At 46.8% G+C, this 16257-nt stretch overlaps 1 protein-coding gene across 1 annotated transcript; it reads right to left on the bottom strand.

The window, feature by feature from the left end:
- Positions 1-1430: 1430 nt before the first annotated feature.
- COMMD9 (COMM domain containing 9) lies at positions 1431-15072 on the bottom strand. Its single transcript, XM_025928319.2, has 6 exons — positions 14987-15072; positions 7515-7640; positions 5658-5797; positions 4261-4295; positions 3293-3396; positions 1431-2230 (listed from the first exon to the last, which is right to left on the bottom strand). The coding sequence occupies exons 1-6, from the start codon at positions 15035-15037 to the stop codon at positions 2090-2092; spliced, it is 597 nt and encodes a 198-aa protein (XP_025784104.1). The 5' UTR covers positions 15038-15072; the 3' UTR covers positions 1431-2089.
- Positions 15073-16257: the final 1185 nt, after the last annotated feature.

Below are 16257 nucleotides of genomic sequence, written 5' to 3'. Positions count from 1 at the left end.
TTCTGAGATAGGATCAGACCAACTAGAAATACGGTATCCACAAACAATCCATCCTCCCCATCAGTGGAAAACAAACCCCGTAAGTGAGCACATGAGGTGAAGGGTAGCAAACATTCATTGAATTTTCCGGTTATTGAATGCCCTCCACATGAAATGCACCCAGATGGTTCTGTTCAGGTCAACTTGACTAAAGGAACATCCAAATGCCCAGACACCTACGCTGCTTCAAGTGATTTTGTTATGGCTTCCCATGGGAGGTCCAGAGAACAGGGATTGGGAGAACTCTGTGAGTCACAGGGACCAAAAGGGAAACAGAGGGGTTGAATTCACAAGGCTGAATTCAACCTACGATCAGGGGCTCTTAATCTGGAAACAGTGGGCTGGCTTGCAGGGTCCATGAAGCCCTGTCACTGACTGTAAAACACGGAATATTCATTTCCTACAGAAAGGATCCACAGCTTTCACAGATTATCAATGGATACAGCCGCCACGAAGTCAAGAACTGCCATTTTAAGAGAAGTTTGCTCAGCTTCCAGGAAACAGCAAAGAGGAGCTGGGGATTTTTTTTTCTTGACATTCCTAGTGTCTTAGCAGTGAGTTTTCTCATCTCTCCTTCAGTTCCAGCACTTTCCGAATGGAGCCAAAGTCACAGACCTCCACCTCCCTTGCAGAGTCCCGTGTGGTAGACAGAAAGCGAGACAGATCTGGGCCCAGGTCCTAAGGAGGCCGCTTCCCGGCAGGCGACTGGACTTCACGGAGCGGATTTCCCCACTGGTGACATGTGCCGTCCATCAGCCCTGCCACAGCAGATGAAGCGATGGCAGGAGACAGCCGTCCACCTCCCTTTCCTTTAATAATCAGCGCTAACGTGACCGAGCCTTTCTTCACGAAAGCCCTGCAGAGTGGGTACTTTAGTATCCCCGTTTAGGTGGTCTGAGACCTGGAGGTCAAACACCTCGTCACTGAGGCAGAGCTGGCTTCCGACCCCGGCAGACTGACGGGGCCCGTCGTCTCTCCCCCGGGTTCCACCTGCCCCCACCCCGTATTCACGCACTGCCCAGAAGCCGTCAAAACGGGCACTCGGCAGGCTGGGTGCCGCTGCCGTGGGGTGATGTGGATGGCGAGGCGGCAGCCTCACACAGGGGTCCCTGGGATGTGACAGGCACGTGCCAGGGATGGCTCAGCTCTAAGGGGCACATCCACGCTAGCTCTTAACGGGCAGATACTGTCAACCTCGCTTTCCTTTGCTCTGCATGACAGACAAACCGGGAACGTGGGAGGGTCCCAAGCCTGGTTTCAGGTCACGCCATGCCCATGGGCTTAGCTGGGAATCGCAAAGTTGGGATCATCTTTACGAACATGAGGCAGCACTGGCCTGAGGCAACAACTCGGGCTGAGGACAGAAGCTTCGAGGAGCATGACTAGAGTCATGAAGTTTTCAGAACTGTTATTTATTTCCAGTCATTCCCACGTCTGTAGCCTGGAACGGCGGCACGATACCAAGGAAGGGCCCTCTGGCTGTGCGAGGGAGGAGACGAGCAGCCATCTCAGACTCCCTACGCTGCAAGGAGGGCCGGCAGGGTTGAGGGGGCTCGGAAGGGCTCTGAGCGTAGGCCGGGGCGGAGCATACCGAGGTGGCCCCGCTCTGGGGACCCGGCCAGCTTCCCTGACGGAGGGGTGGAACTGCGGGTCACCGCCCTGTGTTCCAGGGCTGCCAACTCGTGAGTCACACCTGCCGCTGGGAAGGAACTCGTTAGATGAGCTCCACAACGGGGCCCGGATTTTCCAAGCAGCCACACACGCAGCTGCTGAGGCAGATGCCCCCTCACACGGCTCCGGCGGCGATTAGGTCTTCCGGCGACGGAGGCTTCTGCCTCGGAAAGAGGCGAAGATAATGAATGAGGAGAACAGCGTGGGGGCGCGGCCGCTTCCTCCCAATCCAGCGGTGCCTTCCTGGATGGCAGCCCCCTCCCCGACCCAACCGGCCGGCCTGCCGTCGGCCGCAGCTGCCGCTACAGGGACGGCCGGGAGGCGCTCCACCGCTGGCCGGCAGCTGGGACCCGGCAGTGGGGGCGACGGCTGGCTGGGGTCATTTGTTGGCCACGGCGGAAAGCTGGTCTCGGATGCGGCCCAGCCCGTCCAGCATAGTGTCCAGCGTTTCCTTACTCAGCTCCACGGTGACAGCTGAGACGGAGGGCTTGTCTCCACACAGACTAGGATCTTCCTGGATCTGCAAAGAGAACGTGGCCCAAAAGTCAGAGCCGCCCCTCTTCCCATCGCCCTGCAGGTGAGCCCTGGACCTGGGAGCCCTACCCGGCTTTCCTGAACCTCTGAGGACAGGCCCTTGGCTCAGAGCTACACAGCGTCCTAGCCCTGGAGTTGTTTAGCACATGGGATTCCCAGAGGCTCGGGAAAGTTTCCATCCATAAGGGGTGCTGAGGGAGAGTATCGGAGAAGCCGAGGCTCACTCACCCCTCGGACCCCCGACTCTGGGCCGTCGAGTGAGAAGGCGCTGGGGGGCCCACACTGCTGCTCCACGCAGAGGGAGCCAGGGTACATGGGACTCCACCGGGGTGCAGAATAAATATTACAGCTTCTAGTTAGGGTTATCTGTTTCTTTAAGAACAAAAGAAAAGTCTACTAATATCTAAAGACTTAGTTGTTAGAGGCACCCCTACTTTTTCATTTTCTTACAGGTGTGATTTTCTGGGTGTGTGGTTAAGTGAACACAGCATCACTAAACAAACCCTAAAATGGACATGCGGTTTAAAAAGATTCCCGAAAGAACTGTAAAGTGAAGGTAACATCGAGGAGGCAAGAGTGTGCGAACAAGAAAACGAAGGGCTGACAGTTGTCTAACTGCTAACAGGAGCTCCCGCTCAGCCACGTTACAAACAGCAGCGGCCAAATCCACCGGACAGGCAGTTGCCCGAGAGGCACCAAAATTATCAAGAGGGCAGTCTGATGGCACGCGCCCCCGTGGAAGCTAAACTTTCCCGTCAGTGTGTTAGGTAAACTTCAGGGATCAGCAAATGGTTTTTAAAACTTGTGCTTTGTGTCTGTCTTACCACTTTAAAATGTCTACTTTTGGTCTATGTTTTATTATGTCTGTAATATGTTAATACAGTAGTATTATGTATACTTGACAAATAAAGACTCCCTCTGGGTGCTAAATTTTTTCCTACGGGCTTACAGGTCCCAGAGCTTGGGGACTGGCATTTTCGATGGCATGCGGGGTGTCAAGTCGCTACGGCCCCTTCGTTCCTTCTCACGAGCACGGCGGCAGACGTACCTTCATCTGGAGCAGGCAGGTGGGGACGGCCATGCGGCTGATGCTGTCAGAGGAGGTTTTGATGTCCACTCTCCAGTCCAGGTCGACTAGGCGCGGCAGAGAGACTGTGAAGGAGACAGCCCGGCTCAGAGCTCACGCCCCTCGCCTTTCCAAGCCCTTACTCTGTGACAGCCAGCCCCGATGGCTGTGTCATGCTCCCGGGCCACAGAGCAAGTCTCTGAGGGAGGCAGAAGCCGGGGTTCAAGACCTCACAGGAAGTCACAGGCCTTCTTCGCTACCGCTCTGTGTTGCCTGTGCTTAGCACCGATTCACGGTGGGCGCCCGTCCAGGCTTCTGCCGGCACACACGACCCTCCAGATGTCGGCACAGAACGAGAGACAACACAAGGCAGGGAAGATGAGGTTGGGCCTGAGTCTTAGGAAATGTGTCGCTTCGACAACAGTGGAGAGAGCTCTGGTTTGAGAGGGAGAGTCGGCTTGAAGCTGGGTTCCACCACTTCTCTAACCTCTGAGCCTGTTTCCTCATCTGTAAAGTGGGGATAACCTTAGCCTAGCTCCCAGGGGTGGGGGTGGGGAGGACCAAATGAGTTAATGCTAGAGTTTGTCAACACTGTGACTGGCTAGTAAGTATAGTAATCATTTATGACATACCTCTTTTATTTCAATCTTTCAAACTAATTCAATTTCCATTACTGTTTTTTTCCTAATGGAAATATAATAGTTTTAAGTACTTCACTTTCTGCTTTGCATATTTCCTTTTTTTATATAAACAACATACCCTTATTATATGAAGTTCACAATCAGAAAAAAAACGAAAAAGTGATTACGAAAAAGAAAAGCACAACACACAGTTCACCGGGATTAGGTTAATGCACACTGAGTTCTGGTTACCAACTCCGGCCGCCTGGCAGATGTAGAGCCGGGGCCGGAAAGGAGGGTAGGGAGGAAGGTGGGTTTCTTGGTACTCACTCTGATTTGCTTGGGCTTCAGTTCGCCAAGTGGAGCTGTTTAAGAGGGAAAGATGAGGAAAAAATAATGGAAGAGGGATGAGAACCGATAACGAGAGAGGCCCGTGGACCTGGACCTCTACCCTTCCGGGGTCTTTAAGCCTGTAATCACTTCCTGACGGGAAAGGACCACAGAAATGTTTGGCGCCAAGAAGCAGTTTTCTGTCTATTTTACACAACTCAGTGATGTGAAGGCCTTAAGTGCTGTTAGTTTTCATAGCTTAGAAGGGCATCTGGGTGGCTCAGTTGGTTAAGTTTTCATAGGTAGGGAAAAAGAAAAAAAGAAAAGGCTTATGCACGGCATTCGCCCTGCACTATCGTTCTCCGAGACAAAACAGGAAGGGTCAATCTGTTCTCCTGTACTGAGCACCCGCTCCACAAAGTAATGCATCTTCTGCAGACACACCCGAGCAGACCTGTCTAGTGCTACGGCAAAGAGCGCCACAGTGAGGTGCCAACCACAGGCAAAATAAAACATGGTCACGTGTGAGGAAGTTTCTGAAAAAATAAAACCTTTGGCAATAGGCATTATCTGTTATTACAATTCTGTTCAAGCCTACTGCTAACCAGCAGCTAATTGGTTCTGCTTAAATTGTATGTATCCAAAGGATTTTCCCAGAAAATATTTAGATAATTCCCAAAAGAAACAAAAATGACTGATTAAACATATGAAAATGAGGGGTGCCTGGGTGGCTCAGTCGGTTGAGTGCCCGACTTTGGCTCAGGTCACGATCTCGCGGTTCAAGAGTTTGAGCCCCACATTGGGCTCTGTGCTGACAGCTCGGAGCCTGGAGCCTGCTTTGGATTCTGTGTCTCCCCCTCTCTCTCTGCCCCTCCCCTGCCCGCCCTCTCTCTTGCGCTGTCTCTCAAAAATAAAAAAACGTTAAAAAATAATTTAAAAAAACACATGAAAAAGACATCTGACATCACTAGTATCAAAGATACATAAACTGAAATGAGGTGCATTTGCCATCTGTAAACTGGGGGAAAACGTGAAACAAATTCCCTCCGTGCTGATGAAGGCGTGGGGACGGGGCTCTTGTGTCCTGCTGGTGGAACAGTTGGCGCAACGTTTCTAATGGCCAACTTGAGAATATAAAGCAAAGCCTCACTATGGCCTTTAACCAATAAGGAAATGATTAAGCATGTGAGCAAAACTTCCACAGTAAAAATTTTCACTGAAGTGAAAGCTGCCATTAGCCTAAACATCCAACACTAGGGAATTTCTTAACTAAATTATACACAATTTCTCCACATGAAGAATACATTTAGTCATTAAAAATGACACTGAAGATAAATATTGCCCCGAAATATGATTATAAAAGCATTACAAGGAATTCTCAAGAAACGAGCACTTACATGTGTTCCAGGATGATTTTCGTCAGCAGGTTTTTGAGGTTTTGGTGGAAATTTTCAGGAAAGAGAGCCAGGATCGCCTCGGCAGAGGACAGGTCACGGAACACAGCCAGCCTGGTGAGGCGGTGCAGAGCCTGGAGCAGCTGCGGGACAGTGTGGTGACGGGGCGGGTGGGGGTGGGTTTGTGCTCCCCGAGGGCCTGCGACTCACTGCCACAGTCACCTGAACGGTCCCATGGGTCCTGACGCCCATGGGCCTTGGCCCACCCCTACGTCCACCTGCTGATCTAGAAGACAGGTGTAACTGCCTGACCTAGGAACCTGTCAACATGCCAGAAACTTCTGCTTGGGAACAAAGGGTTAATAAGCCCTCTTTCCTTGTGCACAGAATCTGACCTTCAGTTCACTTTCCAGCCTGTTCCCTGGTAACGCGAGAGAAGTGAAAAGTTAGCTGTGTTACTAGGCGACACTGGCTCAGGTCACTGCCTGGGGTCACTGTCTCGGGACCAGGAGGTCCGCATGAACTCCCTGAGCTCGGCTTCCGGCTGCACACTGCCTGCCCCAACCTGAAGCTGGGTGTACTGAATCGTTACGAGATACTGGCTCCCGAGGGGGCTGGCCTTTCAATCCAGGGTGCCCTTGTCCCTAGGCTATCACCGAGGAGGGCAAAGAGAACAAATGGATCAGGTGGCTGTGCTAACTGCCCAGGGGTGCCTGATGCTGCCCCGCGAGGCTGCCGTGTTCCACTCTGTCCTTCCAACCAATTGGGCAGCCCAATGTGGCCTGCGGTCGTCTGGGAGCCTAACAGTGCTTAGCTGAAAGCAAGAATCCGGAGGGAACTAGGGCTCTTTTGGATGCCGCGGGAGGACCTGCAGCCTCAGAGGCACAACCGAGAGGTGAGGGGGCATTAGCCCTCCACTGATGAGGGTGCAAGTTAGTGGATCGATGCCCTCCAGGGTGGCAATTCAGGGCTGTGTTCCCCAGGGTTTCTTACAGGATCCCCTGATTGAGCGCTGTCACCCACAGCAGTAACCAGACATCAACGCAACCCTTCGCGGCTTTGCTCTCCTTCCCTGCTGGGTTTTCCCCACTCCCTCCCTCCTCCGTGCTTTCCAGACTCACTTCCCCAGGGAATTACGTGCAGCCAACTCTTCGCCTCAGGGTCTACTTTTGGGGAACCCAAACTAAGTCCAGCTCGCTTCTATAATCTGGCTTCTGCCTTTTACTGTTCTATCACTGACTTCAATGAACAGAGCTCTGGGTTAAAAATAGCAACAATAATAATAACAACAACAACAGAAGCAACAACATAGGTCTGTTTGGATGAACTCCTGTTTTAGAAACCTATCTGCCCTAAAAAGAGAAGGCTGTGAGTACTGCATGAACTCACTCTTCCTCTTGGCCACCCGCTGAGGTCAGGTGGGGGTCCAGGAGCATGTCCCCTGACTCATACTCAGGCCTTGGAGCCTCTGCCCAGTGATCCCGAAGAAGTCTGTCAAAGCTATCTGGCTGACAATCTAACAGCAGAGGCAGGTTACAGGGAAAGAAAATCACAGAAAGGCTGGCTTTGGTCCACACTGTCTAGGGAACAGGTCTAAAAAGGAAATGGCCAGGACCTCTGATTCTAGGTATAATTCTCCCATCCAGGCCTCATTTATCATAAGGAAGTGAAGGTTCAAAGACCTTCCTAAGTTCACTAGCATTAAAAAAAAAAAAAAAGAAATCTATTTTAAGTTTGTTATAATGTCAACAGACATTTCAGGGGAAATATTTCCTTAGATGTGGCAATGACTGGGACGTTAAGAAAGAGCCTAATGAGCTGAGAAGCCAGTGGCCAAAGGTCATTTCTGACCATACTTACCTGCTCTGCTTCCTCCTGGGTCACAGACAAGCTGGAACATGTCATATCCAAGAGTTTTTTTGAGCCAACAGCTGAACTGGAAAAGCTCTCTTGGCACAGCTGTCTGACAACATCTTTTGAGGAGGCCTATGAATTAAATCACAGGTGGGGGAAGAAACCAATTCAGACTCTGAACATACATGTTTTAGAGCATAATACTGTCCCAGTCATGGTGTGATACCTTTGAGACTCAAGATTTAAAGGTCCCAGGGCGCCTGGGTGGCGCAGTCGGTTAAGCGTCCGACTTCAGCCAGGTCACGATCTCGCGGTCCATGAGTTCGAGCCCCGCGTCAGGCTCTGGGCTGATGGCTCGGAGCCTGGAGCCTGTTTCCGATTCTGTGTCTCCCTCTCTCTCTGCCCCTCCCCTGTTCATGCTCTGTCTCTCTCTGTCCCAAAAATAAATAAACGTTGAAAAAAAAAATTTAAAGGTCCTTAGGACACTTCCATTTCTGGAAAGATGAAACAGATGTACTTTTCCTTAATTTTTCATTAGAAGCATAACGAAACCCATTGGGCACAATTAAAACCACATACAGAAAACAAACGCAAAATAACTCTGACAGCGGGGGTGGGGAGGCAGGGGGAGAGGGGAGGATCGGGACCTGCTGTGGACTCCATGACCAAGAAATGACATGGTGGTGAGTTTACTGGATTCTCTTTTTGTTTGTAAATCGCAGACTTTGAGCTGAAGAACAGGGCAACCCACAATGCCAACAGGTACACAAGAACAAAACCAAAAACTCCAACAAATACTTGCTCTCTCTGGCCAAAAAAGTTCAGCAAGATAGAAAACTTTTAAGTGATAACAGCTCTACTGCAGCTGAACACCAGAGAAAAAACGATAGCCCCACTCCCGCCTATGTCAGCAAAGGCTGAGTGGGGAATGCAGACTTCCACCCTCTGCTGCTGCAATGCGGTGTCCCAATGCCCCCACCGGGGTAGTGTCAGAGAAGGCCAAGTAGGGAGCTGGGACCTTCATCCACACTGAATGACAGCAAGTCCCACCACCCCATGGTATTAATAGTCACCACATGGGGCCAGAACTCCCACCCCTGCCCCATGGTCACAAGGAACCCCCACTTTTGGGTGTCAGTAGCAGCCAAGTGCAGAACCTGGAATTTTATCTCCTTCTGGTAGGGGAAATCCTTTCCCCCTACCCAAGCAGTGTCAGAGAAAGCCAGCTAAAACAGAAGATTTAAATAAGATCCAGAATCTTAGAGTATAATACCAGAATGCCCAGCTTTCAACTGAAAACCATTCATCATGCCAAGAGCCAGAAAGATCAATGCAAAAAGATAATCATTAGATTCTCCACATCAAGATAAGAGATGTTAAAATTATCTGACAAAGATTTCAAAGCAGCCATAATAAAAATGCTTCAACAAGTACTTACAAACACACTTGAAACAAATTAAAAAGCCAGAAAGTCCCAGCAAAGAGGGAAGATACAAATAAGAACAAAATGGAAATTTTAGAACTGAAAAAATACAATAACCAAAATTAAAAGTTTGGTAGATGGGCTCAGTACCAGAAAGGGACAGAGGAAAGAATCAGTAAACTGGAAGACAGAACACTCGACATTACCCAATCTGCACACAGAAAACAGACTGAAAATAATAACAGAGCCTCAGGGGTCTATGGGACTATACCATAAAAATCTAACATTATGTCACTGGAGTCTTAGAAGGGGAAGATAAAAGAGGGCAAGGCTGAAAAAGTACTTAAAGAAATAATGGCTTAAAACTTTCCAAGTAGGGGTGCCTGGGTGGCTCAGTCGGTTAAGTGTCCGACTTTGGCTCAGGTCATGATCTCACGGTTGGTGGGTTCGAGCCCCGCGTCAGGCTTTGTGCTGACAGCTCAGAGCCTGGAGCCTGCTTCGGATTCTGCGTCTCCCTCTCGCTCTGCTCCTACCCCAACTCATGCTCTGTTTCTGTCTCAAAAATAAACAAACATAAAAAAAAAAAAAATTAAAAAAAAAAAAACTTTCCAAGTTTAGCTACAGACATAACTGTATACATTCAAGAACCGAAGCAAATTCTCAAGAGGATAAATCCAAAGAAACCTATACCAAGACGTATGTCCAGCAAAACTAAAGGCAAGGAAAAAAAATCTTGAAACCAGTGAGAGAGAAACAATATCTTATCTATATGGGATAATGAGAATAATAGCAGATTTCAAATCAGAAACCATGGAAGCAGGAAGGCAGTGGCACAATATTTTTCACAATATTTACAGATATTGGAAGAAAAACGATCAACCTGGAATCCTACACCAGCAAAAAATATCCTTCAGAAAATGAAGAAGAAATCAAGACATTCTCAGATAAAGGAAAACTAAGAAAATTTGTCACAAGACAAAAGAAGTTCTCTTAACAGAAAGGAAACAATAAAAGGAACCTGAGAACATCAGGAAGAAAGAACACAACAAACAAAAATAAGGGTAAACACAATAGACTTTCCTTGTCTTGAATTTCTAAATTCTGTTTGAAGGATGAAGCAAAACTTATACCACTGTCCAATGTGGCTCTAAATGTATGCAGAGGAAATAACTTAAAGGCAATTATATTATAAACAAGGGAAGGGACTTGAAGGAAGATAGGGTCTCCACACTTCATCTCTAACTGGTAACATGAGGACACTGATAGATTGTGATTTATGTATATAAATGTAACGAGAGGAACCACTAAAAAGATTAGAAAGAGAAATTAGAAAGAGAAATATATTTTAAAATGTTATAGATAAGAGGGAATGCCAAAAATGTGTTCAAATAGCCACAGGAAAGCAGGAAAAAAGTAAAAACAAAAAAACAAAAAAACCTCAAAAAACTACAATATCAGGAGCACCTGGCTGGCTCAGTCAGAAGAGCATGCAACTCTTGATCTTGGGGATTGTGAGTTCAAGCCCCACACAGAGTGCTGAGATTACTAAAAACAAAATAAATAAACTTAAAAAAATAAATAAATAGAAATAAAAATACACATCATTTGCAACTGCTCAAAAAAAGGAAAATACTTGGTGTAAATCTAGCAAAACATGTACAGGACTTGTATGCTAAAAATTACCCAACACAGATTAAAGAAATCAAAGATCTAAATAAGTGGGGAGCTATACTATAGATTGGAAGATTCAGCACACTAAAGATGTCAATTCTCCCCTAACTGAAATACAGGTTTAACACAATTCTTATGAAAATCTCAGCAGGTTTTTAAAACTATAGACAAAATCATTCTAATATTTATATAGGAAGGCAAAGAAACTACAATAGCTAAAACAATTTTGATAAAGAATGAAGTAGGACAAATCAGCCAATCTGATTTTGAGACTTATTACATAGCCACAGTAATCAAGACCATGTGGTATCATCAGAGGAATAAACAAATAGATAAATGAAACAAAACAGAGAATTCTGAAATAAATTACACAAATTTATCCAACTGATTTTTTTTTTAAGTTTATTTTTATTTTGAGAGTGATAGAGAGAAAGCAGGGGAGGGACACAGAGAAAGGGAGACAGAATCCCAATAGGCTCTGCACTGTCAGTGCAGAACCCAACGTAGAGCTCGAACCCCTGAACAGTGAGATCATGACCTGAGCTGAAATCAAGAATTGGATGCTCAACGGACTGAACCAACCAGGTGCCCCCCAACTGACTGTTGCCAAAGTAGCAAAAGCAAGTAAATATGGGAAGGGCAGCATTTTCAACAAGTGTACCAGAACAACTGGCCATTCACAGGCAATAAATAAATAAGTAAATCTCAAACTGTCTTACACATGTTATGCAAAATTAACTCAACGTGGATTATGTACTTAAATGGAAAACGCAAAACTATAAAACTTTTAGAAAAAAGAGGAGAAACTTTGGAGACCTACGGCTTGGCAAAGAGTTCTTAGCCATGACACCAAAAGCACAGTTGGTAAAAGGGAAAATTGTTGACAAATTGTACTTCACCAAAATTAAAACTTTTGCTCTGTGAAAGCTCCTGTTATGGGCTGAATGGTGTCTCCCTAAAATTCGTATGTCAAAGTCCCAAATCCCAGTACCTCAAAATGTGATCTCATTTAGAAACAGAATTGTTGTAGATGTAATTAGTTAAGATGAAGTCATTAGTTAAGATGAAAACCCTAATCCAACAGGACCCGTGTCCTTATTTTAAAAAGGGAAATGTAGGGGCGCCTGGGTGGCGCAGTCGGTTAAGCGTCCGACTTCAGCCAGGTCACGATTTCGCGGTCCGTGAGTTCGAGCCCCGCATCAGGCTCTGGGCTGATGGCTCAGAGCCTGGAGCCTGTTTCCGATTCTGTTGTCTCCCTCTCTCTCTGCTCCTCCCCCGTTCATGCTCTGTCTCTCTCTGTCCCAAAAATAAATAAACGTTGAAAAAAAAAAAATTTTAAAAAGGGAAATGTAGACACAGAGATGCAAAAAGGGAGAACACTCTATGAAGATGAGTGCAGAGATTTACAAGCTAAGGTATATGGAATGTTGCCAGAAACTAGGAACTAGGCATGAAACAAACTGGTCCCCACAGCCCTCAGAAGTAACCAATCTGGCCAACACCTGGCCTCCAGAACTGTGAGACAATAAACTCCTGTTGTTTAACCGCGAAATCTGTGGTACTTTGTTATGGCAAACCTAGCAAGTTAATACACCCCTATGAAGAGGATGAAAAGATAGCTACAGACTAGGAGGAAATATTTGCAAACCACGTATCTGACAAAGAACCAGTATCTAAAATGCATAATCTCAAAACTCAAAAGTAAAAAAGCAAACAATGCAATTAGGATATGGGCAAAAGACAAAGAGATCTGTCACTGAAGAAGATATACAGGTGGTAAATAAGCATGTGAAAAGATGTCCAGTATCACTAATCATAAAAAATAAGCAAATTAAAACCACAACGAGGGGCGCCTGGGTGGCACAGTCGGTTAAGCGTCCGACTTCAGCCAGGTCACGATCTCGCGGTCTGCAAGTTCGAGCCCCGCGTCAGGCTCTGGGCTGATGGCTCAGAGCCTGGAGCCTGTTTCCGATTCTGTGTCTCCCTCTCTCTCTGCCCCTCCCCCGTTCATGCTCTGTCTCTCTCTGTCCCAAAAATGAATAAAAAGGTTGAAAAAAAAAAAAAAAAACGAGATGGCGCCTGGGTGGTCCAGTTGGTTAAGCAACTGACTCTTGATTTTGGCTCACGTCATGATCTTATGACCATGAGACTGAGCCACGCAATGGGCTCGGCAGGTGTGCAGCCTGCTTGGGATTCTCTCTCTCCCTCTCTCCTGCTTGTGTATGCGCACGCGTGTGCTCTCCCTCTCAAAATAAATAAAGAAACATAAAAAAACCCCACAATGAGATACAAATACACACCCATCAGAATGGCTCAAATAACATGCAGTGATGACAACGAATGCTGCCAGGATGGGGAGAAACAGGATCCCTGATCTGTTGCTGGTGAGAATGCAAAGTGGTACAACCCCTCTGGAGAACAGTTTGGCAGTTCCTTAAAGAATAAAAAAAAACAAAAAACCCCAACGAACCATGCAGCTACCAAATGGCCCAGCAACTGTATTCCTGGGCATCTATTTCAGACAAATAAAGACTTGTTTTCATATAAAAACCTGTACACCAATGTTTATAGCAGCTTTATTTGTAGTACCAAAAAATCGAAAACAATCTAAACGTTGTATCATGGAAGACTCCTCAACGATAAAAAGAAAATAACTATTGCTACAACGTGGATGAATCTCTAGAGAAAAGGGGTAAGTGAAAAAGCCAATTGCAAAATGTTATGTATTAAATGATTCCATTTATGTAACGTGCGAAATGACAAAATTATAGAAAGGAAGAATGCCAGAGGGCAAGGAGAAGGCAAGGCAGAGGGGAAGTGGATATGGCTATAAAAGGGCAACATGAAGGATCCTGTGATGATGGCAATGTTCTGTATCTTGCCTGTATCAAAGTCAATATCTTGGTTGTGATAGCATACTATAGTTTTGCAAGATGTTACTGATGGGGGAACTGGGTAAAGGGTAAATGGGATCTTTCCGTACTTCCTTTTACAACTACATGTAAATCTATAATTACCTCAAAATAAAAATTCAAAGTGATTTTTTAAAAAAGAAAATGCATAGAATAACAGGAATGAAAATGGATTAACTATTGCTACATATTGGCAAGAAAAAACAGCCAGGAACAGAAAAACCAAATGCTGTATTATTCCTTTCATGTGAAGCTCAAACATGGGCAATATTAAATTGATTTTAAAAGTAAGGACAGTGGCTACCACTGGGTTGGTGAGGGTAGCAATTATGGAACAACGGAGAGATTTGTGCAGTACTGGTAATGTTTTGTTTTTGACCAAAGTGATGGTTACATAGGTCTGATTAATCCCTGAGATGTGCACTTTTCTGTGTGTTACACATTAATGATAATTTTTTAAAGTTTATTAAAGAAAAAAAAGTCCACACAGATAAATACGTAACGGGTGGTCAGAACAGCCACAATGAGGGTTGAAAGGTCCAAGGTGGAAGCTGAGAGCCATAGGTTTCCAATCCTAGCTTTGTTACTTCATTCGTTAATTCATATAACAGCTATGTATTGAACACATGCCGTGTGCCAGGAGTTGAGGATACTTGTTGGGGATACATTTGTGAATAACATAGAGCAGATGCTTTTAGGGAAGGAAAATACAAATGAGCACTGAAGAGACTGTTAAGACAAAAGAGGGACCACTGCATGGACCAATCAATGACGATGCTGTGCCATGAACTGCTTAGTATTAACTCGGCCTTCTTCATCTGGAGTTAAAAAAAAAGAAAAAAGAAAAAAATCCCGATTGGATCTTACATTCTGTAAGAAAGGCAGAAAAGTGTCTACAAGGGACGATAAGGCCGCCCCTTCTTCCACAGGCGAAGTAGAGTTAAACAAGTAATTCCAATCCATCATTTCATTTGGTTTTAAGTAGCCTCACAATCTTTCAAATAATCCTCCGGGGAGTGTTTTGGCCCTTACGCCGGTCAAAGGAACTACAGAAAACCCACGATTCAGGAAAACAGAACGCACGCTTCGCTCAGGGGGCTGTGCGGATGCAGAGGAGAGAGATTTCCCAACTACAGAGCGAAGGAGGGCTGCGGGCTGAAATGGGGAACTCGTAGTGAGGGTCTAGCACTTACTACACCAATCCCGAAAGCCAGCCCCAGAGACTCTTAGTAGGGGGCATTTGCACAGCGCCTGCACGTCCGTTATCTGATTTGTCTCTCCACCATCCAGTCGGGGCGGCATTAATTTCGTGCTCACTTCCAAAAAAGCTCGGAAAGGCGCAACTGCGGGGTCACCCAAAGACGTAGTGGCAGGGTCGCGGCTCCAAATCCGGGTTCCTTTAGTCTTCCCTCTCCTTCCCAAGTCCCGGGGACAAAGACCCGCCTCGCGCTGTCCCCACCCCTCCAGTTTACCTTCAGCAGGCTCTGGAGCGCGGCGAAGTTCTCCACCGTCAACGCGGCCATCTTCCCCGAGTCACCTGACGGTGACACGCGGAGAAGCTCGTCACGTGGCTCCGAGGCCGCCGCAGAGCATGCCGGGGGCTGTAGTCCCTCAGGTGGTGGCGGCTGCCGCGGTGGTGGCGCTGCGGGATGGGGAGGGGCCAATAGGATGCTACCACTGGATGGCTCCGCCTGGGGACCCTAGGACAGTGGAGTTTGGAGGACGCAGGCGCGGGATGATTTTCCCTCGTGGACATTTGCCTGGCTTGGCTACTTACCAGGTCAGGGAAAATCAGTTTTCCCTGTGGGTGGGCTGGCTGCTTTGGGGGATGCACTTGCAGGTGGTATTCACACCCATGTGTAGTCCCCTCCCACACTGTACCAGGATTGGTCTGTGTGGTCAATATCAGGTGGCAGAAGTGATGGGATGTCACTTCTAAGATTATTTATAGAAGACTGTAGCTTTTGGGTACTCTTCTGTCTACTTTTTCTTGACTCTCTTGCTCTGGGGAAAGTAATCTGTCATGCTGGGAGCAGTCCTCTGGAGAGGTCCATGTGGCCAAGAACTGAAGCCTTTGGCCGGTAGCCAGCAAGAAACTACAGCCTGCCAACAACTTCATTACTGAGTTTAGAAGCAGCTTCAGTAGCCTTGGTGGAGCTCTGAGACGACAGCAGTCTTGGCCAACATTTTGACTACAACCTCATGAGAGATTCAGAACCAGAACTACCCAGCTAAGCCACTCCTGGATTTCTGGTCTTCAAGAACTGTATGATTATAAATGTTTGTTGTTTTAAACCACTAAATTTGGTAATCTGTTACATAGCAATAATAACTAACACATGGAGGCAATGAAGCATAGTGGCTTTAGAATTCCATCTAAGTCTGAATCCCAACTCTGCATGTTATTAACTGTACCTTGAGCAAATTCTGGAAATTCTGTGAGCCTCGGTTTCCACATCTCTTAAATGATGTTGATCACACCTACCTCAGAAAGCAGAGCTGACTGATAGGTGTTGCCCCATGGAGGGCATCTCGCTCCCCTTGCCCCCTTGTGGGCAGGTATGATATGAAGAGATCCCATGGGCTCCAGTAAGTAAGAGGCGGGGCTTACAACCCTGCACCATGTCATCCCGTTTTGGTAGAGCTGCGCAGACAGCCACTACCATGATAAATTTAAAGGTTTGTCTATGGTCTGGAGAGCTTCCAGAAATTCCTAAACCATAAATGTTTTCACGGGAAAGAA

The sequence above is a fragment of the Puma concolor genome, chromosome D1 (assembly GCF_028749965.1).
Source record: "Puma concolor isolate L17-30 chromosome D1, mPumCon1.1.hap2, whole genome shotgun sequence".
NCBI lineage: Eukaryota > Metazoa > Chordata > Mammalia > Carnivora > Felidae > Puma > Puma concolor.
This window is presented reverse-complemented; position numbering and strand designations above follow the sequence as displayed.